Source organism: Nicotiana attenuata, chromosome 8 (assembly GCF_001879085.1).
Source record: "Nicotiana attenuata strain UT chromosome 8, NIATTr2, whole genome shotgun sequence".
NCBI lineage: Eukaryota > Viridiplantae > Streptophyta > Magnoliopsida > Solanales > Solanaceae > Nicotiana > Nicotiana attenuata.
The window spans coordinates 13,115,045-13,139,506 of record NC_031996.1 but is presented as its reverse complement, the minus strand read 5'-3'; the positions used below and the strand labels follow the sequence as shown (position 1 = coordinate 13,139,506).

General features: G+C 40.7%; 2 protein-coding genes across 2 annotated transcripts; both read left to right on the top strand.

Moving 5' to 3' along the window:
- Nucleotides 16,987-20,504, top strand: LOC109230941 (probable inactive patatin-3-Kuras 1). Its single transcript, XM_019396434.1, has 7 exons — nucleotides 16,987-17,248; nucleotides 17,360-17,541; nucleotides 18,598-18,760; nucleotides 18,850-19,011; nucleotides 19,101-19,403; nucleotides 19,946-20,088; nucleotides 20,205-20,504. The coding sequence occupies exons 1-7, from the start codon at nucleotides 17,162-17,164 to the stop codon at nucleotides 20,260-20,262; spliced, it is 1,098 nt and encodes a 365-aa protein (XP_019251979.1). The 5' UTR covers nucleotides 16,987-17,161; the 3' UTR covers nucleotides 20,263-20,504.
- LOC109231498 (agamous-like MADS-box protein AGL62) lies at nucleotides 22,293-22,700 on the top strand. The gene has a single exon (XM_019397156.1). The coding sequence runs from the start codon at nucleotides 22,293-22,295 to the stop codon at nucleotides 22,698-22,700; it is 408 nt and encodes a 135-aa protein (XP_019252701.1).

Genomic DNA, 24,462 nt, shown 5'->3' with positions numbered 1-24,462 from the left:
GGCGAGGCGTTTTACCTTTGACGAGGCGAGGCGTAAGCCCTGAGACATGGGGCGTAAGTCCCACGGATCAATTTTACTGATTTCAAGAATTTTAAGATAGTATAAAATAAAAAATAATTATAAAATTACATTAAAATCACAAAATTATAACAAATAATCTATTAAAATATTTATAAATTATAATTCAATTATGAATAATATGAAAATTATGACATATATCATAATATGCAAATTAGCAGCAATGTCGTTACAACTCAAACATCAAAAGTAATGTATTCGATACGAAATCTTATATGTATCTGTTAAGGAGTAATGAATCTTGAAAGAATTTTGAATATTATAATTTGATATTTTTCTTAAAATACTCCTTTTATTAATATGCTTTCTATTTGAAAGAGAATTTATATAAAAACATAATTCATAATTTAAATATGATTCTCTAGCATCATTTATTTTTAAGTTTCAACAATTAATAAAGTGACACATAATTTACCATACAATACATGATAACTAATTATTTGTAATAGTTACTAGCTAATACTGACTATTAAATTAATAAGTATTGTATCTCGTAAACGTGAAAAAAAAAATTTTTAAAAAATAATTATAAAAAATTATGGACTATTATATATTAAAGACATAACAAAAGTTAATAAATAAATACCTTTTAAATGAAAGATTTATTTAAAGTTTACTATCATAGCAGTCTTAGTGGATAACGTGCAATAATTTTTATTTTAATTGTGACATAAAATACTCTCAACTTAATGATTTATGATTAAGAAAAAAGTAATTTTGAATAGTCAACGATTTATTAAGCAAATTTGAGAATTTACAAGGTTAATTACATAAAATTGCATAAAGTTCTATTAGGCGAGCCCAGTACGCTGGGCGTTGGGCGTGTCCGGGGCGTAAGCCCCGATGGCCAAGGCGTAAGTCTCACGGAACTAAGCCCCACACATAAGCCCAGGGGCGTTTTACGAGTGCTCCGCCCCGGGGCGAGCCCCGGGCAAGTCCCAATTCTGCCTTTTAGAACAGAGGTTTTGGATGCATGTATCATAATAAGCACTCTTAATATTTCACCCATAATACAATAAGTTACACGATTAATTAATTAATTAATTAATTAGGAATACTAAAAGTACCACCGGCTTCAAACATAGTATATTTTAATTGTTTATGTTTTTACATTTTACTACATCAAAGTTAAAGGGATAATGCATTTTTCTGAAGGGCAAAACTGTCATTCAGATTTTAATGGGTAAATTTGTAAATAAACTTTTCACTTGTGTCTTCCCACTTATAATATAGTATGATGATATGATCATATCATTGTTGTCGGGCTAGTTTCATGACATTGTGAGCCCGTGGGTGAGACTAGAGATATTGATGACTGAGTGAGGCCGAGGGCCTGATTGTGATATATTGATACTATGGCACGTGAGTTATCCGTGCAACACGTGAGTTATCCGTGCGAATTCTGATCTTGATACTATGGCACGTGAGTTGTCCGTGCAGCACATAAGTTATCCATGCGGATCTAGATATTGATGTTATAGCACGTGAGTTGTCCGTGCAGCACGTGACTTATCCGTGCGGATTATAGCGCTTGGGCTGTATGAGCCCCTCCGGAGTCTGCACACCCCTAGTGAGCGCAGTCGACTATGTATGTGTTTACGGATCGGGTTGCACGCCGCAACGAGTACTGTACAGTGTTGAGTGATTCAGTGTACTGAGTATTGAGCACGGTAAGAGATAACGCGAGACAGTGAGGTTGAGTACTCTGAGAGTGTAGTACATGATTCATCTCTGAGATACATGGCATATGCATGCACACATGACATACGGACATAGAGATGGATTTTTTCTCATGTTGTATGGTATCACGTCGTTCATGACTTTTTACACACATTGATATGTGGTCATAAAGAGGTATTTCACACTTGCTATCATGCTATCTTAAAATGGAACATCTTATTTATTGTGAAAATGGAACACTACATACACATTGCGTGCAGATTTCGAATGTCGATGTTGCTGTGTTTGACGGGAGCTGGATTGGAAGTGTACCTGCACCCCTGTTGTAGCTGCCTCTTGTTCATGGTAGCCTTAGATTTTAAAAACTCTGTTTATGATCTTTTCAAACAGAAGATGTATTTAATTCATATCGGATTTGTAAATTCTATTCTTAGAAGCTCATGATTTGTACTACCAACCCTTGAGATATGAATAAGATTCAGATAATTCCTTTGTTTAATTGTCTTATTAATATTATTGAAATTGGATAGTTATTAGCTGGCTTACCTAGCGGGTTGGGTTAGGTGCTATCGCGACTAATGGATTTTGGGTCGTGACAGATTAGTATCAGAGCTCTATGTTCATAGGTTCTACTAGTCATGAGCAAGTGTCTAGTAGAGTCTTGCGGATCGGTATGATGATGTCTATACCTATCTTCGAGAGGCTAGAGGACATTTAGGATATACTTCACATCTTTCTTTCCTTATCGTGCGGCATTGATTCAGCTTGAAGCATAACTCTTTGAATTCCTTCCACGCATTCGTATGTGCACATGAGCTCTCGGTATCAATTGTGCATCGATGACTTGTGATTTCCTAGATGAGTGCAAGATGTGATTTCTGTGTTTTGATGATGGGCCAGTCTGGAGGACTTGAGGCCGGGTTTTGACTGTAGTTTGAGCACAAATGTGTTGATTGTGTGGGCACGTGCTTTTGGACTTATATGTCCGGTAGTATCCCTATTAGTGGAATTTGTGGCTGGATGGCTATGTGATGAGTATGATGTGACTGCGAGATGTGGTCATATGATTTGAATGTTACGAGAAGGGTCTGCTTGAGATGTAGAAAGAACTATTTGGTGCTTGATTTCCATCTTGATTTGATGTATAGCCCCGAGTTATGGGTGTGTTGAAGGATCTTTTCATGTTTTTTAGTTGAGGAGTGAAGTAGATTTTATGTCGTGAGATGAGTTAAGACTCAGGATGATTAAGTGACTGCGTAATGTTTATGACTGTGGAAGGGTATAGAGAGAGGTCACCTTGAGGCAAAACAGGTGGGTTATCTCCTGCAGGGTGTCCTGAGGTTTGTGTGATCCCTATGTTGTTTGTTGTGAGTTTCCTTTTACCAGTGAAATATATGTATTGCAATTTGAGTTTGGATCGCTTATGAGAGTGGGTTTGACTGTTACAAGGGTGAATGCGAGATTTGCAGATGATTTGAAATACTAGATGGTTTGTGTTGCATGAGCTTATGAAGGATTTAGTTGAATCTCACTTGGTATTATGACGGTAATAGAGTATGGGCATTTGTGAGTTTTTGTGTGTTTTGATCTATGGTTTTGAGCCAAGTGGGGGAGTCTGCTATTGATAAGTTGATTGCACGGCTATGTGTCGTATTAGTTTCAGTTTGAGGTTTACTGGTGAATCAGTTATGACTTGCAGAGGTTGAAATCGAGGATGACTCGAGTAAGGGGATTTCTGGATACGATGTATTAGGCTTTATGAGTATTTGAGAATCATGGAATGATTTGAGTTGTTATTGATCAAGGATGTAATGTGCGTGGAGCAGAAATTTATCTAGTTGAATTAAGGTGGGGATTACTTCCTTGGGTGTTGGAGTGCTAATGGGGCATAGGTCGTTCGGCCCGTTTGATCAGTCTAATTGAGATTTGAGCAGAGTGGATGACCCATGAGAATGGTTCTAATAAATTCAAGATTTATATGTGGCAATTAAGAATTTTTGCAGATTTGTATGTGGCTAGAAGCTGAGAGTTGCATTGGATGGTGTCGAGGCTCGCAGTATTTCTACATCGTTGTGGATTCTACATTTCAGTATCAGGAAGGTAAGATGAACAACTTGAAATTCAAAGAAGGTCTCGTTAGAGTGGGTATCTCGGTGGTGGTACTTTTGGGGTGCTTAAGAAGCATTCAGCGGCTTATGAGCCTTAGAGCGGCGTGGTTTTACATTAAGGTCTCGTGTGGTGAGTCTGAGTTGAGGATTCTGGTATTAGGGTGAGGAGAAGTATCAATTTGAAGGTAATTCCAAAGGAACTCGGATAAGTAGAACAACTTGGTAGTAGGTTGGATCGGCATGGTAATTGATATGATTAGTTCTTTGGATGCTTATAAGGTAATGAGTTTCTACAGGTGTTTCGTGGCAATGCTCTTGGGTTTTGGTGACCTGCGTAGCTTGGTTGAGTTAGAAGGATTCAGTCCTGACGGTTGGGTTTTGTGCAAATGGGATTCAGAGAGTTCTTGATGGTTTCTACCACGGTTAGAGATGTATATTTCCTACTGGCGCGAGGAGCATGTGATGTATAGTGATTTCCTCCTGGATGGGATCAAATGGAAAGTTCTTGGCTAATTGAGTATGTAGTTGCTTGTGACTCAGAGTGGATCATGAAGTTTTAATATTTATCATAGGATAGCATGGTATATGCGGTTTGTTGTGTGGGATTGAGACTTGGCATGTGCAAGGTCACGGTTCAGTTTTGAAAGGAAGGTCATGAGTCCTTAGGCAGCATGGACAGTTTCAGATGACTATGTAAATGTATTTACTATTTGGTATGGCCGTGATGAGAGTATACATTTCAGAAGGGGCAATGTGTTTTGGTTTATGAACACTTCATTGGTATTGCGGCATTCTCTTGTTTGATCGACTACTGATGTTCGAATTTTGTTTTGTGGCATAGAAGAATTGTAGAAGTATTCCTTGTGGGATGACCGTGTAATTGAAGAAGTGTGGACATTCAGGCGGTGGAGTTGAGATCAGATATGGTGATTCGTATGTTCTATGGATTTGGAGACTGGGAGTTCTCGTGAGTAGATTGTTTCGTGGTTGTGGACTGTGAAGATGTAGCCAAGGTTAGTATGTGATGTGATTCAGTCATTGTGGACTTTCGGAGGGTTATTTATCTATTGTGGGGGGCCAGAGTTGATTTGGGGTTCATTGGTAGGCCCAATATGGATGTGTGTTCTACGTCGAGTCGGATTTGTTGACTCCGAACTGCTATTGTTGAGGGAGGTGCCATTCAGTTGTTGTTGAGCTTATCCGTGTTCTGAAATGATCTATGAGTTACCCTTCTAGGTTACGAGGAGTTGTGAATCGTTGGTTATATGCACACATGGTGAGGTTCTATTTGGGCTTATAGTGGGAATTTGATCAAGATGAGTATTCGGGTATTGCGTGATTGATTGCGCGTTGGCTATGTTCTTTTCGGATGGTGGCATTGTGTTATTTGCTCTCCGTGGTGGTGGTAATGCACTTTGGGTTCTTGATGTCAAATTTTGAGTGGTTATGGATTTTGAGCAGGGTGGCCCGAGGTATATAATACGGACCAGCATTTGGATGGGGTTACGCATTGTAGCGGAGTTATGTAGAGATAGGGGTATGATCCTTGGTGTTGGATTCGTGTGTTTTGGTTCTACGATGTGTGCTAGGCTCTTAGCATGGTGTGTGATGGTACTTGTTAAGCTGGCGGGACAGTTCTCTCGTTTGAGTCCTTTTCATGATTGAGTACATTTGGGATGTTGCTATTGGGTGCACGAATTGCACACGTTATGGCTTTGGATTGTATTGATGTGTCATGTCACCAGAGTGGTCCTGTTTGATGAGATGAGGTTTGGACCTAGAATGAATACTATCAGAATTGATTACAGCATGGTTGGAAGGATAATATCGAAAGTCGGCTTAGAAATATGCTATAGTTCCTGTCGGAGAAGAGGGAGCTCCATGACTTGTTGATCTGACAAATGGTTATGAGTTTCTGCGTGTTTCTTTCATCATTGGCAGTATATGAAGGTGTTAGAATAAGGCTTTGTTTGATAAGAGGTTTATTATCGGCATTGGGTTGTTTTGAGAAGCTACTGTGATTAGAAGTTATCGCTATTAATGTTTGAGTTATGTGGCAAATCATGTGATTTAGTCTTGGATTACGGCTATGGCTTGATATAGCTTGTTCAGACTTATACAGTGTGTAGATGCGAGATTCTGATCTTATAGAAAGTTCCGGATGTTGGGAATTGGGTTCTAAGACTTATGTGCTAGGTTGGATTAAGAAATTTCAGTCGTGTGGTGCTATCAGACCTATATGGGATAGGGTTACGTGGGATCACCCCTGGGTATGTGCATAATGAGGTTACACGGCGATTTAATGGCTTTTGGAACAACTCTTGGCACGTTCGAGGACGCACATATGTTTAAGTAGGGGAGGATGTAACGACCCGACCGCTCGTTTTGAGCATTTGCACTTCGCTCGGTTGTTTGAGGGCATGAGTAGCTCCGTATGAAGTATTATGACTTATGTGGATCGTAGGTTTTGATTTTCAGGTTATTCGGAATTTGAGTTGGAAGAATTATTCTCAGCTAGAAGCTTTAAATTTGAAAGGTTTGACCAAGTTTGACTTTTTAGTATTTGACCTCGGATTGGATTTCTGATGGTTCTGTTATCTACATTGGGTGATTTTGGACTTAGGAGCGCGTCCGGATCATGATTTGGAGGTCCGTAGTGGAATTTGGCTTGAAATGGCGAAAGTTGGAATTTTGGAAAGTTTGACCGAGAGTGGACATTTTGATATCGGGGTAGGATTCCAATTCCGGAAGTTGTAGTAGGTCCATAATGTCAAATGGGACTTGTGTGCAAATTTTGAGGTCAATCGGACGTGATTTGATAGGTTTTGGCATCAGTTGTGGAAGCTGAAGTTTCAAAGTTTCAATGATTTCGAATTGAGGTGTGATTCGTCATTTTGGTGTTGTTATGTGTGTTTTGAGGCCTTGAGTAGGTCCGTGATGTTTGTGACTTGTTGGTATGATTGGACGGGGTCCCAAGGGGCTCAAGTGTGTTTCAGATTTGATTTCGGATCATTCTTCTTCATGTTGCTATTACTGAAGGCTGCTGATTCTGGTGTTTTCGCATCTGCGGAAGAATGCACGCAGATGCGAGTCCGCAGATGCAGACGGTTGACCGCAAAGGCGAAGGAAGGCCTGGTTGGAATGGATCGCAGAAGCGGGAATAGGGGCGCATCTGCGGCCTCGCAGAAACGAAAAGCTTGGGTACAGGAGCGTGTTTGGTTGCGCACATGCGGTTGCGCAGAAGCGGATGTTGATTCGCAGGTGCGAGGGGTCACTTGGTTAGTGGAGTCCGCAGAAGCGTAGCTCATGTCGCAGAAGCGGCTAATGTGACGCCGAAGCGGAAGTGCTGGGCAGAATGATAAATACAAGAGTTCGCTATTTTGGCTTCATTTTAACATTTCCAAGTGCGGATTGAGGCGATTTTGGAGTAATTTTCATCACAAGGATTGGGGTAAGTGTTCTACACTCGGTCTTGGTTATATTTCATGAATCTATCTTCGATTTTAGCTTTTGGTTGATGAACTGTGATGACCCGACCAGTCATCACGTGTGTTACCACCCCATTTTTCCCATTTTCTATTTCCTTATGCTTTATTATAAGTATTTGATGTGTTAGAGTTCATTGGGATTAGTTCTAGAAGGAAATGAGACACTTATTCTCTTTAAGGAAGGCTTGTTTTGGAAAAAGTCAACCGGACGTTGACCTTTGTGTTAGAGGGCTCGGATTTGAATTCCGATGATTTGGTTAGCTTCGGGGAATGATTTGTGACTTAGGAGTGTGATGAAAAGTGATTTTGGAGGTCCAGAGTAGAATTAGGCTTGAATTGGCAAAGTTAAGATTTTGGCGAATTCCGGTCGATAGGTGAGATTTTGATCCAGGGGTCGGAATGAAATTCTGAGAGTTTCAGTAGCTTCGATAGGTGATTTGGGATGTGTGTGCAAAATTTCAGGTCATTCGGAGGTGTTTTGGTTGGGTTTTTGATCGAATGCGTGTTTCGAAAGTTTCGGAAGAACTTAGGCTTGAATTCGATGAAAATTGATGGTTTTAGTGTTGTTTGAGGTGTTTTGATGATTGGAGCAAGTTTGAATAAGGTATTGGATCATGTTTGTGTTTTTGGTTGAGGTCCCGGGGGCCTCGGGGTGATTTCGGATGCCTAACGGGAAGTTTTGAACTTAAAGAGATTGCAGAATTTTGCTGCTTTTGGTATTTTCGCTTATGCGGAAATGGGACCGCAGAAGCGATTCAAGAACCGCAGAAGCGACAGTAATCGCAGGTGCGAAGATGCCAACCGTATGTACGGAGTCGCAGATGCGACAAAAGGACCGCAGATGCAGAATTTTGGACTTTAAGGAGATTTCCGCAGGAGCCGAAAAAGACCGCAGATGCGGTAGCCGCAGAAGCGGAAAATGACCGCAGGTGCGGAAACAACTGATCAGAAGTGGGTTTTTAATCCCTTCGCGAAATTTTACAGAACACATATTTTAACTTCGGAATTGGGGTGTTCTTGAGCGATTTTGAAGAGGAAATTCAAGGACTTCGATCAGGTAAGCATTCTTGGACTTAGAACACAATTTTATCATGCAAATACATGAAATTACACTGAAAACTCAAGGAATTAAGGTCAAAAATGGTGGTTTAGGGCTTGAAACCTAAGAGAACAAAAATGGGAATTTGAGGGCTTATTTGGACTCCGATTTTGGTGTTCTTTATACGCATGGACTCGTGGTGAGATAAGGAATCCGGTGATGTGAAATTTATAATTTTTCGAGAAGTGGGCCCGAGGCTCGGGTTTTGCCAACTTCTTGATTTTCGATGTTTTTTCGAGTCTTTTCGATTGAGTTATATTCCCTTAGCATATTGTGACGTATTCGTTGTGGTTTTGGTCAGATTCGACGCACGAAGAGGTGAATTCGAAAGGCAAGGGCATAGCAAGCTAGGACTTTGTCCGGCTTGAGGTTAGTAATAAATGTAAATGCTGTGTTGAGGGTTTAAAACCCCGAATTTGCACATCATAGTGCTATGTGAGGTGACTTGCACGCCGGATAGCGGGCGTGGGGTAGAGCACCGTCGGAGATTGTCCCGCTTAATAAAATTACTACCTAATTGATTGTAGTTTTGTGTTATCCTTATAAAAATGGATTAATTATCATATTTGGGCTTCGCGCCAACTACTTGAATCCTTCAGGGATTGTTTTTACTGGTTTCTTACCATATTTCTAGATATTGAACTCAGTCCTGGTATTTAACACTGTTTTTTTTGTAAACTCAGCCATTTTTCTAAAAGTAGAAACTAAAGTAATATTTTTAAATGAAGTTGGGCTGAATATTATTATAGTATTGTGCCGAAAGGTTTTTGTGATTTTGGACTGAGTATGGGATCGGACTGTACGCCGCAGTGGTATAATAATGATCTTGATATGAGGCCAAGGGCCTGTTTGATGCCACTAGATGGCTTATTATTGCGCTTGGGCCGTAAGGGGCCCCTCCCGGAGTCTGCACACCCCCAGTAAGCGCCGTCGACGTTAAATAAATGGAGCGGGCTGCACGGCCACAGTGGGGTACTGGAGAGTACCGGTTTATGTGTTGCATTGCATATTTAATTGTCATTTATTCTTTACCTGTTGTGGTGTTATTATAATTGTCCTCGCTGTTTTATTGTATTTATAGCTTTACCTTGTGTTATTTAGGATTTCTTATCCTCAAACTTTATTTATATTTATTACTTTCTGGGTTGGAAGTACTCACAATACTCCCTGCACCTTGTGTGCAGATTCAGGTACACCACAGGGTGAGTGAGGACTTGTTGGTTGAGCAGCGTTTATCCGGGAGTATCGAGGTAGCTGTATGGCGTTCGCAGCCTTGATCTCTCCCATCTATCTTTATCCTTTTATTCGTATTTTCTTTCCTAGACAGACTTGTGATTTAGGTGTAACATTTTTGTATTAGAGGCTCATGTTCGTGACACCAGATCTGTGGGCTATTTAGTATTTTACTTGGGGTTTCGAGGCTAGAAATTATTTCAGAGATTCCGCATTTAAATTGTTATATTTACTTGTGAATATACATTTATCCATCTAGGTTATTTGGTTAAAGTTGTGTAAATGGTCGGGCTTGCCTAGCAGTGTGTTGGGCGCCATCACGACCGGGGATTAGGTCGTGACATGAACTGAAAGAGGAAATTGGGGGCTTTGGCCTAAAGTTTCATAATATGAATTTTTGAGTTTTGAACACCCATTTGGAGTCGGATTTGAGTGAAACTAGTATGGTTGGACTCGTAATTGAATGGGTTGTCGAATTTTGTGATTTTTGTCGAGTTTTGAGGCGTGGGCCCGGGTGTGATTTTTGGCCGGAATTGGGATTTGATGTAGAATTCGATCTTTATCATCGGTAATTGCTTCCTTGGGCTTTATCTGATGTATTTGAGTTGCTTTTAGCTAGTTTTGAGCCGTTCAGAGACCGCTACGCGCGTGATGGCATTCTTAGAGCATCGCTTGGCTTGCTCGGTGTTGGAATTTACTTGTTTAAGATAAGTAACTCTTCTAAACTTAGTGTTGAGGGTATGAAACCCCAAATTACGTGTTATGGGATTGGTATTGAGGTGGCGCACATACTAGGTGATGGGCGTGTGGGCGTGCACCCTGTGAATTGTAACTCCGTTGTTTCCACGGCACTGTTTAGTGGCCCTATTTTGTTGATATTTGTGTTGTCACCATGTGATTAAGTAACTGAGCTATCAAATCATGCTAGATATCATATCTAGGCTTTATGATGATATTGTTAGGACCCATAGAGGTCGTTTCTTGCTGTCATCTCACTGATTTCATTGATATTTCGTACTCAGTCATATTCATGCATTCATATCATATCTCAGTCTCAGTTGTTGTTTATCGATACATCATATTATTGCTGTCGGGCTAGTTTCATGACATTGTGAGCTTGTGAGTGAGACTGGAGATATTGATGACTGAGTGAGGCCGAGGGCCTTATTGTAAGATATTGATACTATGGCACGTGAGTTGTCTGTGCAACACATGAGTTGTCCGTGCGGATTTTGATCTTGATACTATGGCACGTGAGTTGTCCGTGTAACACATGAGTTGTCCGTGCGGATCCATATATTGATGTTATATCACGTGAGTTGTCCGTGCGGATTATAGCTCTTTGGCTGTAGGATCCCCTCCGGAGTCTGCACACCCCTAGTGAGCGCAGTCGACTATGTATGTGTTTATGGATCGGGTTACACACCGCAACGAGTACTGTACAGTGCTGAGTGATTGAGTGTACTGAGAATTGAGCACCAAAAGAGATAATGCGAGATAGTGAGGTTGAGTACTCTGAGAGTGTGAGTACATGATTCATCTCTAAGATACATGGCATAGGCATAGACACATGACATACAGACATAGAGATGCATTTTTCCTCATGTTGTACGGTATCACGTCATTCATGACTTTTTACACACATTGATATGTGGTCAAAGAGAGGTATTTCACACTTGCTATCATGCTATCTGAAAATGGAACATCTTATTTATTGTAAAAAGGATTTTTAGAAAAATTACAGTTTTCAAGCTATCTCATATTTTACGACAATTTCGGTAAAGGATTTGAGTTCATCGATATTCTTGAAAAGCGGAACTATTTTCGGAAAACAAGGAAAGGATTCAGAAGTTTAGAGTAAGCTGGTATTGTCTTTAGCGTCACCTAAGATCGGTGTCCCGTGTAAGATGCTATGTGAAAAACTGAGCATGTTATCTCTGAGTTACTTCCTTATTTATATATACCCTACGCTGTTATGAACTGCTATCGGTTATTAGTGTTGGACTCGACCTATGATCTAGCTCATCACTGCTTTCAATCTAAGTTTAGGTTTGTTACTTTTTGAGTACATGGGATCAGTTGTACTCTAACTACACTTCCTGCACATTGCGTGCAGATTTTAGATGCCGATGTTGCTGTGTTCGACGGGAGCTGGATTGGAAGTGTACTTGCGCCCCTGTTGTAGTTGCCTCTTGTTCATGGTAGCCTTAGATTTTAAAAATTCTATTTATGATCTTTTCAAACAAATGATGTATTTAATTCATATCGGATTTGTAAATTCTATTCTTAGAAGCTCATGATTTGTACTAACAGTCCTTGAGAAATGAATAAGATTCAGATAATTCCTTTGTTTAATTGTCTTATTAATATTATTGAAATTGGAAATTTATTAGTTGGCTTACCTAGCGGGTTGGGTTAGGTGCCATCACGACTAGTGAATTTTGGGTCGTGACAGATTATGTCCTTTTTGTTAGACTTCTCGTGCTGCAGACGACTCTTTATGTCCAATGGAGATAGAAAATATTTTTTAAAAAAGCTATATGTTTAAAGTTGAGGTTACGAGTTCCAGAAGTCAGAATCAAGATGACATCTTGAAAGTTGTTACGTTTACTGACGACGAGGAAATTATAAAGAAATACATTCCTTCTTCACGTGAAGAGACATTCACAGTATGTTTCTATACTCAATTTTTCTCAACCTTCTTATTTGTGATTGAATTAATTTAATTATGATACTGTAACGACCCGACCGGTTGTTTCATGAGTTACAGCCTTGTTTCCCCCATTTTTGCTTCCTTGTGTGTTGTTCAACTGTATTTCATCATATCGTGTTGGTGGTGTTGTGTTCGGAGTGGTCTTTGGGTGGAATGAGACACTTTGTCTCTTAATTGGTTATTTAGTTGGAAAAGTCAACCGGAAGTTGACTTGTGGGTAAATCATCTCGGAATTTGGTTTTTATGGTTCGGATAGCTTTGTTAGATGATTTTGGACTTAGGAGCGTGTTCGGAATGTAATTTGGAGGGCCGTGGTAGATTTAGGCTTGAATTGGCAAAATTGGAAATTTGGAGCTTTCTGGTCGGCAGTGGAAATCTTCATATCGGGGTCGGAATGGAATTTCGGAAATTGGAGTAGGTCCGTTGTGTCATTTGTGACGCGTGTGCAAAATTTCAGGTTATTTGGATGAGGTTTGATAGGTTTTTGCATCATTTGCAGAAAGTTTGGGAATTCTTAGGCTTGAATTCGAGGGTGATTTGGTGTTTCGATGTGGTTTTGAGTGTTCCGAAGGTTGGTATAAGGTTGAATGATGATATGGGACTTGTTGGGTATGCTTGGTTGAGGTCCCGAGGGCGTCGGGATGGATTTGGGCGGTTGGCGAAACGAATTTCATTAAGTTGATGCAGCAGATTATTGCTGCTTCTGTCATATCCGAACTTGCGGATTGGGGACCGCAGGTGCGAGGCCGGAGGTGCGGGTGCATGATCGCAGAAGCAAAATTTTGAGGTTTAAGAGGAAACCTCACTTGCGATGGAGTTTCCGCAGGTGCGGCATCGCAGAAGACCGCAGGTGCGAAAATCGCTGGGCAGAAACTAAATAAGCAGCACTTCGCGAATTTCAGTCTTTTATCCACCATTTTTGGACGAGTTGGAGCTTGGGGATTTCGATTTCAAGGGGGAAATTAAGTGTTTTCAGTGAGGTAAGCTACTTGGACCTTGCATCTTGTGTCTATAGCAATTATTCCATTGTTTAATCATGATTTGAGTGGGAAAATTAGGGAAGAAATTGGGAGATTAGGGCTTGAAATTGGAGAGTTAAAATTGGGGATTTGAGGGGCCATTTGAGGTCCGATTTTGATGATTTTGATATGTATAGACTCGTGACGGGATAAGGATTATAGTGTTGTGATTTTTATTGGATTACGAGATGTGGGCTCGGGGGTCGGGTTTGGCCAATTTCGAGAATTTTGATTTAATTTGATAATTTTCGCGTGGGCTTTGTTCCCTTGGCATGTATGGATGTTATGATTCTGATTTTGGATAGATTCGGGGCGATTTGAGGCCGAGTCGAGAGGCAAGGGCACTGCGGAGTAGATTTTCGTCCGGTTCGAGGTAAGTAACTATTGTAAATCTAGACCTGAGGGTATGAAACCCCGAAATTTCGTACTATTTTGATAAATGAGGTGATGCACATGCTAGGTGACGGGCGTGTGGGCGTACACCCGTAGGGATTGTGACTTGGTCCGTCCCGTGGCAATTGTAGAGTTGCATATTTTGATAAACTCTATATGATATCTATGTGCCTTAGAAATGATTCTGTACTAGGCCTGAATGCCATGTTTGGGGCCTTGTGTCGTACTGTTTGGACCCTTAGGGGTATTTTACTATTATCCTCACATTGTTTTGATAGAAAGCTTTATCCTCAGTCACGGTTTATACATATTTATTGTTAAATCTTGTTCCTCACTCTATTTTAATATGTATGAACGTGTTTTTGGCTGAGTTCCCTGAGGTTGCACTGAGATGCCTGAGTGGCTTGTGAGGTTGATGAGTGAGTGAGGCCGAGGGTCGGTTTGTGAGTATAGTTATGGATTGGACTGCACGTCGCAGCGATATGTTGGATCGGGCTGCACGCCGCAGGGATATAGCGCTTGGGCTATAGGAGCCCCACCGGAGTCTGTACATCCCAAATGAGCGCAGTCGACTATATTTATGGATCGGACTGCACGCCGCAGCGGTTATTATAAGATACCTATTGAGTGTGAGTGCTGAGCGTGAGTACTGGTTGATGATAGTGGAGTCACGAGTGGCTGAGAGTCTTTCTCGAGAGGCTATACATATATATGAGTGATACCTTGCCCGAGAGGCTTGTTTTTTTTATGAAAATACTGTTTTCACTCTTCCTCATACCGAGCCTCTATTGAAAACATCGAATAAATATTTTTAACAACTTTCATTGAAACTGGAGTTTTTACTAGATGTTCAGAATTTGATTACTGATTGATCTTGCTATTTCCACTGAGGTTCTTATGTTATGATATGTATATTAATTTAAATGCTCGTCACTGCACTCAGCCTTTATTTATAATTGTTACTTACTGAGTTGGCGTACTCACGTTACTCCCTGCACCTTGTGTGCAGATTCTGGTGCTAGAGCATCCGAGTGAGAGTTGATCTTTGCCCTCAGAGTACTTTCCGGAGTTAGCAAGGTAGCTGCATGGCGTCCGCAGCCCTCCCTTTCTCCTTCCTATCTTTTAGTATTTTATTTAGCAGACTCATTTTGTATTGAGTAGACAGTATCAGATTATATTCTAGTGGCTCATGACTAGTGACACCGGGATCGGGCAGTGTTGGTTGTTTTGGCGTATTTGTTTCCGCTTGTTTGAAATGTTTAAACAAAAGAATTGTGATAATATCTAATTGGTAAATGAATTAAGAAAAAGACCCTTTTATGTTTTAAATGTTGAATCGATTGGCCTACTACTCCGATAGGCGCCATTACGACCGGGGGTGGTTTGGGGTCGTGACAAGTTGGTATCAAAGCCTAGGTTACATAGGTCTCATGGGTCATGAGCCGGTTTAGTAGAGTCTCGCGGATCGGTACGGAGACGTCTGTACTTATCCTCGAGAGGCTGCAGAACCTTTAGGAAAAACTTCATATTCTTGAAATCATGTCGTGTGAATCTGTTGATTCTGGAAACTAAACTTCTGTTATTCTATTCTCTCATAGATGGTGAGCACACGTGCTACCGGTCAGGATGGACGGCCGCCAGTACCACCAATTGGGGCCGCGAGCAGCCGAGGTCGCGGTCGAGGCCGTGGTAGGGGCAGGGGTGTAGCATGCACAGCAGCTAGGGCAGCACCTGCAGATCCACCAACCGCCCCAGTTCATGATCATGTCCCAGTTGGAGATGCTCTAGTAGGACCTGCTCAGGCACCGACTGTGCCTATTGTTATTCCGGGTCTTCAGGAGACCTTGGCTTAGATCTTGACCATGTGCACTAGTCTTGCTCAGGCGGTCGCAGTTTCTACTATTGCAGCCACTTCTCAGGCCGGGGGAGGCACTCAGACTCCCGCCGCCCGCACACCCGAGCAAGTTGTTCAGGAATTGCAGACACTGGAGGCACCACCAGCCTAGCCGGTTGCACCTGCTCAGGATTTTGTAGTACCAGTTATGCCTGAGGACGAGTAGCGTCGATGGGAGAGGTTTAGCAGACTTCAGCCTCCGACTTTCAGTGGTCCAGAGGGCGAGTATGCCCAGGGTTTCTTAGACAAGTGTCAGAGGATTCTTCGTACAAAGGGTATTCTGGAGACCAGTGGGGTCGCATTTACTACTTTTCAGTTTTCTGGAGCTGCCTTCACTTGGTGGGAGGCTTATGAGAGGTGTAGGACTGTTGGTGCAACGCCCCTTACCTGGCAGCAGTTCTCCGCTCTCTTTTTGGCGAAGTACGTGCCACAGTCCCGCAGGGAGGAGTTGCGCAGGCAGTTGGAGCAGTTGCGTCAGGATGATATGACTGTGACGCAGTATGAGATGAGGTTTTCAGAGCTAGCTCGTCATGCCGTTTGGTTGGTTTCTACGGATAGAAAGAGGATCAGGAGGTTCGTGGATGGCCTCACATATCAGCTTCGGATTCTCATGACCAGAGAGAGGGTGTCAGGTGCTACTTTTGAGCAGGTTGTCGATATTGCCCAAGAGATTGAGTCAGTTCGTCGCTAGGAGCGAGATAAGAGGGAGGCCAAGAGGGCTCGGGAATCTGGTAGCTTTGGTGGAGTTCCAGCACGGCAGAGGCTGTCCATTTAGGCATGCTCAGTCAGCTCGCCCAGTTCATCGTAGGGCATCATCGGGCCATGGTTCTCACAGTTCTCATCAGGGCCATTCATCACTTAGTTCCCTTCCAACTCAGAGTTCGTCCCGTGCTCCATCAGTTCAGGTCTCTTCTATGCCAGGTCCTTCTACTAGTCATCCCGGTGCTAGGGGTTCCCTTCAGTCCCCGTCCCCTACACCAGGGAGTTTTTATGAGTGTGGAGAGTTTGGGCATATGAGGAGANAGTAACTAAGCTAAAAAAAAAAAAAAATAAGTAAATTGGCACTTGGAGACAATTTTAATCAAAAAGATAGCCATCGGAATTTTGGCAATAATTTGATAGATATGTTTCACCTAATTTACATAATTGATCATTCTTCATGTTTGTCATCGTCGTAAAAGCCAAAAGACATTAAACTAAACGCTAACCTCGTGGAAATATTGAAACACACTAATCCACGAGACGTTGCACTGTTTACATGGTTATATAAACCCTTCTTGTTTGATGCTCAAAGCACCAAGAAAATCTTAATACTTGAGCTATTAATTGTTATTTGCAATTTTTGTAGTCCAATAAAGGTACTGTAATTATCTAAAATGGCAATAACTGGATCTTTTTTATTTTATTTCTTTTGGTACTAACAACTACTGGATCAACATCCTCTGTGGTGGGAGAAATGGTGACTATTCTTAGCATTGATGGAGGTGGCATTAAAGGCATCATCCCTGCTACTGTTCTTTCTTTTCTGGAAAGCCAACTCCAGGTACACTGTAAATATATTTTTTATGGCTTCTTACTGTTGTTCTTTACCGTTTTTCTTTTTATTACTTATGCTTATGCTTTCTTGATTAATGAATGATTGTTTTTGAGTCAGGAATTAGACAATGATGAAGATGCAAGACTTGCAGATTACTTTGATGTAATTGCGGGGACAAGTACAGGTGGCCTATTGACCACTATAGATAGTGCTCCAAATGAAAAGGGCCGTCCCTTCTCTGCTGCCAAAGATATTGTATCCTTTTACTTCGAGCATGGCCCTAAGATTTTTCCACCTGGGTATATATAGTTTTTATATATTAAACATTGTATTCTAAGTTTAGCTTTTATACAAAAATGGAGTATAAAGATTATTACACTATTAGATCACCTAAAAGATATAAAGATAAGAGTTTGTTTCTTAGAAAATCATTCAACTATCCAAAATTACTAACTAAAGACACTATACTTTCATTTATACCAGGAAAGTCACTGAACTATGACTATTGCACACAAATGATCACTCAACAAAAATTATTAAACTTTTCGGTGAAAAAATATGACATGCAGTCTACATGGATTTTTTTATATTTTTTGGACCAAATAAAATAGTTGACACCCAAAGAAAACCTAAAATATTCACCCATATACCCAAACCAATCCGCTAAAATGCATCCCTGCTACAAAAACATCTCTTCTTCTTATAAACTACATAACAGTTCTCTTCTTCTTTTTATAGTTTAACCTCGTACCTATTATTATTTTATAAAACCATATGTGTTGCTTTACTTATACCCGTTATTATTATAGGAAGAAAAGATTAAAAGACTAAAATATCATGATAATGGTGGAACCAAATCAATATCGAGGAAATCAAATGAGTCAAGAAAAGGTGTGTAGTTTCGCATTGAAAATAGTTGCTTAGTAAGAGCAATTGTGTAGTTACTGGTGTATCATAGTCCAAAAACATTTTATTGGGTGAATTTTTAAGGTCTTGTTTGGATGTCAATTATTATATTTACTCCAAAAATATAAAAGTTTATGTGTGCTGCCATGTCTCATTTTTCCATCGAAAAGTTTAATAATTTCGGTTGAGTGACCATTTGTATGAAATAGTCATAATTCAATGACTTTCCTATTACAATTGAAAGTAAAATAAATGTAGTCCTTAATTTTGGATAGATGAATGATCTTCTTAGTAATGGACTCTTAAAGATATTTATTTATAGTAAGTGAAATTTATAATTTGAAAGATCAGTAAAGTAACCTATTATGACAAGCAAAATCTGTACAGATAGTGGAAAAAGTTGTATGCTTTGTATAATAGTATTAAAACAGATTTGGTTTGAATTGCAGTGCCTTGCCTCCCTTTTTTGGCCCCAAATATGATGGAAAATATCTTCACAAAGTTCTGCAAGAGAAGTTGGGAGAGACTCGTTTGTATCAGACTTTAACAAATGTTATCATTCCAACCTTTGACATGAAAAATTTTCAGCCAACAATATTCACCAAATCGGAGGTAAGTCTTTCATAAATCATATCATTTGGATTTGTAATTGCAAATATTTCCATTTCTAGTAATTATTCTTTAATTTGTAACAAATACAGATAGCAAACTCTCCTCATTTGGATGCTAAGTTGTCTGACATATGCATTGGCACCTCGGCTGCTCCAACTTATTTTCCTCCATATTACTTTGAGAATGATGATGGTAAAGGAAATCAGTATGAGTTTAATCTTATTGATGGTGGTGTTGTTGCTGCCAATCCGGTACATTCCCTCATATAAATCATCTTAATCTTAATTAGTGTGGATTATTTCACGTGATTTTTTCAACATGCATGCTCATTGGTTGACAGGCCTTAGTTGCCCTAAGCACAGTAACCAACAGTGTGGAAGCGGATCCATCATTTGCTTCTATAAAGCCATTGGACGTTAAACAAATTCTGCTGCTCTCATTAGGGACTGGCACTAATGCAGATTTTGCTGGGACATACACAGCAGAGGAGGCAGCTAATTGGGGTCTTGTTTCCTGGCTATCTCATAATAATTCGAACCCTCTTATTGAAATGTTATCTGAAGCAAGTGTTATTATGAATGATTATTACATCGCCACCATCTATCGCGCTCTTGGTGCTGAAACGAATTACCTCAGGATTGAAGTAAGGCAATGTCGTTCAAAAACACCTTAACACTCCTAGTTACTCCCTCCGTTCCATTTTATAACGGAGTTTAGAGAGAAATAAAAATTTTTGAAACTTATGATGTAAAACAAGTCGTAGATACTTGTAGGATTTTTGAAGTTGTGGTGAAAAATAATTTTTGGAAGTTGAAGTTGTGTTTGGACATGCATTTTATTTGAAAAAAAGTTAAAATTTTGTGAGTGGAAGAAAAAATTTCACTCAAAACTGTCCTAAACCAGTTTTTGAAAACTTGACTTATATTTTTCAAAAACTGATCATATTCCATGAACAAACAATGTTTTCAAAAAACTTTCGAAAAAAAGTTCCCAAAATTTATGGCCGAATAGGAGCTTAGAAAGTTGCCATTCTTTTTGCAATATACAAAAAAATAAATATTGTCATATCAGTATAAAATGGAAGGCTGGGAGTATTATTTCAAGTTAATTAATGTAAGAGTGAAAACTTTCTTTACCATTTTCTCTCCTTTTATTTTATGTTCCTTTCTTTGTATGTAATACCAGGAAACTGCATTAATTGGCACTACTACCGAAATGGATAATGCTACAGAGGCTAATATGAACTTATTGGTACAAGTTGGTGAAAACTTGTTGAAGAAACCAGTTTCCAAAGAGAATCCTGAAACCAATGAGGAAGCTCTAAAGAGGTAAAACATATAATTATCTACGCACCATTATTCTTTATCTATTTAGATTCTAACTTTAGTTCGAATTATAAATCTATTTTATTGCTACTTATAACACTGTCCTAATTTGTACGCAGGTTTGCCAAATTGCTCTCAGAAAGGAAGAAACGACGTGCAAACAAAGCCGACTCATAATAATAATTATGCTAATAATGAATAAGCGCTTGTAAGGCATGCATTAGGCCGTCAAGTCTTGTGTTGTTTTAGAATAATCGTGTTTTTCAATTTCAGAAATAAAAAGAAGAGAGGAATAAGTTTCAATAGAAATATCACTCTCTATGTAATAAGCTAATTATAAGCATTATGTAAACTTTTGGTTGTGTTATTCTAAGCCAAACCAATGAAAATAAAAATAAAAAAATTTGTCGTTTTATGCATCTTTTTATTCATATATTGCTATTACTGCCCCTCCTTTGAACATAGATCCGAACTCCCATTCAGAATTGGGGGGGGGGGGGGGGTAGTTGGAGGGACTTTCTTTATTCTTTTTTCGTTAAAACAAATACAACAGTAAAAGACTGCGAGGAATTTAGACTGACGGCGTACTTGAGCACTAATGCTGCAAATCCCTTGATTCTCTTTCTATAACTACTCTAGAAAAGAAAGTTGCATTACTCAATGGCTTTCAGTCCTACTCATTAATATACTATCAAGGAAGTGGCTCTCCTTCTCTTATGAGAGATATGCACTCCTACTAAGAAATGGAAGAGCCAATTTCTTTCTCTACAACAACACAATGCCTCACCTGGCCCACGAGTCTGAATCGTTTGCTGAAGCCTCCAATCATTATTGCATGAGAGATGCTACTAGAGTCTAACTGCTTTCTTGGATTCGGTCGTACTTTTATCTTGTTGTTGTTCTTACTTTTTGTCATTACTCCATTATTATGATCCGGCCAGTCGTTTTGTCTTTTGTAGCCACGTTCCCCTATTCACTGCTTCTTCTATGTTCATTTGTGGTTACTTGTCGGGGTAGTTGGTTTGATCTCGGGGGTATTTCGGAGTGAATTAGGACACTTAGTCTCAAGTTTGAAGGCATAAGTTGAAAGAGTTGACTGAAGTTTGACTTTTGTGTAAACGACTTCGGAATATAGTTTGGATGGTTCCAGTAGCTTCTTATGGTGATTTTGGATACCCTACTTGTGAATACTCACTGGGTTTGTTGTTGTTGTCGTCGTCGTCGTTCTATACACTGTGCTCTTTGGAGGAGGGTACATTGTAACGCATTTTGGCCAACCCCCACAGAGGTACCACAAGGGAGGTTTAGGATCAGTTTTATATCTTTTTCGAACTTTTATTCCAACATATGTTCATGTATTCCAATAACATCATTATCCTGGTGCGGTGATACATCTCGGAGCCACTTTAATTGTATCAATTAGGCTTTAAATGACTCGAATAATTATCCAACATTTATGGGATCCGCTTCTAGACAACTTTACAGCTTTAGATTAGTGAACTTGGGTGAAACCGTCCAAACAACTTTAGAGCTAGTGGTCTAATGTTTGGTCATAAATATTGTGTAGTTCTTTTACAACGTTAGATCATTGAGATAAAAATTCCTACTGAATGGAATTAATCCAGCTAACCTGCAAAAATCCCTGCTAACATCAGTTTAGAATGGAAACCGATAGCTAATCTCCACGGCCAATTGAAAGCCCGGGCCGATGGATTATATAAAAGAAAATTAAAAGAAAAATATTTCCATGGCCAATATGCTTTGAGCTAAATTTTGGTTACCAAATAATCTTGCACAACCATCTCCAATAGTATCATTAATGAATGGCGCATGCAGCAAAAATTTTCTCACCCCCGCATAAAAGGTACTCATTATTTTTGTTACTTTTCTTTGACTTCTTAACAAAATAAAATAATAATTGCTGTTCTAAGTGCAATCCAATAACAAAATTCTAATAAAGTAAAATATATTGTCTAGTTATGATCATTTAGGATTAGCACTGACAATTAAGGAAAAAGGAAAAAGAATGAGGCCCAGATTTGTTTCAAATCCTTCTAAAGAAGGAATTAACATAAAAATGTTTGATTCCCTGGTTATTTGAATTGATTTCCATTCAAACAATGAAGTGACTTTACAACTATAAATAAACTCTTAGTGGTGAGACCCAAAATCACCTTCTGTTAGTTTCTGAAATCATAAGTTTAGCCATGGGAAGAAAGAGTAACGGTCGCAAAAAAGTTGACATGGTGAAGATACAAAATGAGAGAAACTTACAAGCGAGTTTCTCTAAACGACACGCTGGTCTCTTCAAGAAGGCTAGTGAACTTTGTACACTAAGTGGTGCTGAAGTTGCTTTAGTGGTTTTTTCCCGGGCAACAAAGTTTACTCGTTTGGCCACCCCTCTGTGGATTTTGGTCATGGATAGGTTCCTCGCAGGGAACTCTCCCCCCAATATTGATGTTCCTAACCAGCTTATTGAGGCTCATCGAAATGCTAGTGTTCGTGAGGTCAATATGGAGGAGATGATCGACAAAGAAGGGAGATTAGAAATGGCGAGAAGACGCGGAGAAGTCTTACAAGGAATTAGGAGGGGTGCTACTTCAGACAAGCGTTAGTGGGAAGCTCCAATTGAAGAGCTTAACTTTTTTCAACTTCAACAAGTGGCGGAGGCAATGTAAATGACAAAGAAGCAGTGTGAAATAGAGGCGGGTCAAGGGCGAGGATGCCCAGGGTTTCCTGGACAAGTGTTAGAGGATTCTTCGTACAACGGGTATTCTGGAGACCAGCGGGGTCGCATTTACTACTTTACAGTTTTCTCGAGCTGCCTTCACTTGGTGGGAGGCTTATGAGAGGCGTAGGCCTGTTGGTGCAGCGCCCCTTACCTGGCAGCAGTTCTCCGCTCTCTTTTTGGAGAAGTATGTGCCACAGTCTTGCAGGGAGGGCTGCTCAGGTAGTTCGAGCAGTTGCGTCAGGATGATATGACTGTGATGCAGTATGAGATGAGGTTCTCGGAGTTAGCTCGTCATGCTGTTTGGTTGGTTCCTACGGATAGAGAGAGGATCAGGAGGTTCGTGGATGGCCTCACATATCAGCTTCGGATTCTCATGACCAGAGAGAGGGTGTCAGGTGCTACTTTTGAGTAGGTTGTCGATATTGCCCGAGAGATTGAGTCAGTTCGTCGCCAGGAGCGAGATGAGAGGGAGGCCAAGAGGGCTCGGGGATCTGGTAGCTTTGCTGGAGTTCCTTTGAGAGGTCAGTTTCAGCACGGCAGAGGCCGTCCACTCAGGCATGCTCAGTCAGGTCGCCCAGTTCATCGTGGGGAATCATCGGGCCATGGTTCTCACAGTTCTCATCAGGGCCATTCGTCACTTAGTGCCCTTCCAGCCCAGATTTCGTCCCGTGCTCCATTAGTTCAGGGCTCTTCTATGCCACGTCCTTCTACTAGGCATCCCGATGCTAGGGGTTCCCTTCAGTCCCCGTCCCCTGCACCAGGGAGTTTTTATGAGTGTGGAGAGTTTGGGCATATGAGGAGACAGTGTCCTCGTCTTCTTGGGGGTCCATCTCAGCAGAGGGGTCAGCCCTCAGCTTTAGCTCCAGTTACTTCACCACCCACCCAGGCAGCTAGGGGTGGGGGTCAGTCAGCTTGGGGTCGCCCCAGAGGGGGAGGTAGATCAGGTGGTGGTCAGGCCCGTTTCTATGCACTCCCAGCCAAACTAGTTGCTATTGCTTTAGATGCCGTGATTACAGGTATTGTCTCAGTTTGCCATATAGATTCCTCTGTGTTATTTGATCCTGGTTCCACTTTTTCATATGTGTCATCATATTTTGCTCGTTATTCGGATTCGCCCCGTGGTCTCTCATTTCATCTGTTCGTGTATCTACTCCGATGGGTGATACTATTGTTGTGGACCGCGTATATCGGTCGTGTGTGGTGACTATTGGGGGTTTGGTGACTCGAGTGGACCTTTTGTTGCTTTGTATGGTGGATTTCAACGTGATATTAGGCATGGATTGGCTATCTCTGTGCCGCGCTATTTTGGATTATCATGCTAAGACAGTGACGTTGGCTATGCCGGGTGTGCCACGGATTGAGTGGCGAGGTTCAACTGATTTTGTTCCCAGTAGGGTGATTTCATTTTTTAAGGCCCAAGGGATAGTTGGGAAGGGTTGTCTCTCTTACTTAGCCTTTGTGAGTGACGTCAGTGTAGAGGCTCCTAGTACTGACTCAGTCCCGGTAGTGAGGGATTTTCCAGATGTGTTTCCTGCATACCTGCCGGGCATGCCCCAGGACAGGGATATTGATTTTGGTATTGATTTGGTGACGGGAACTCAGCCTATTTCTATTCCACCGTATCGTATGGCACCGGCGGAGTTGAA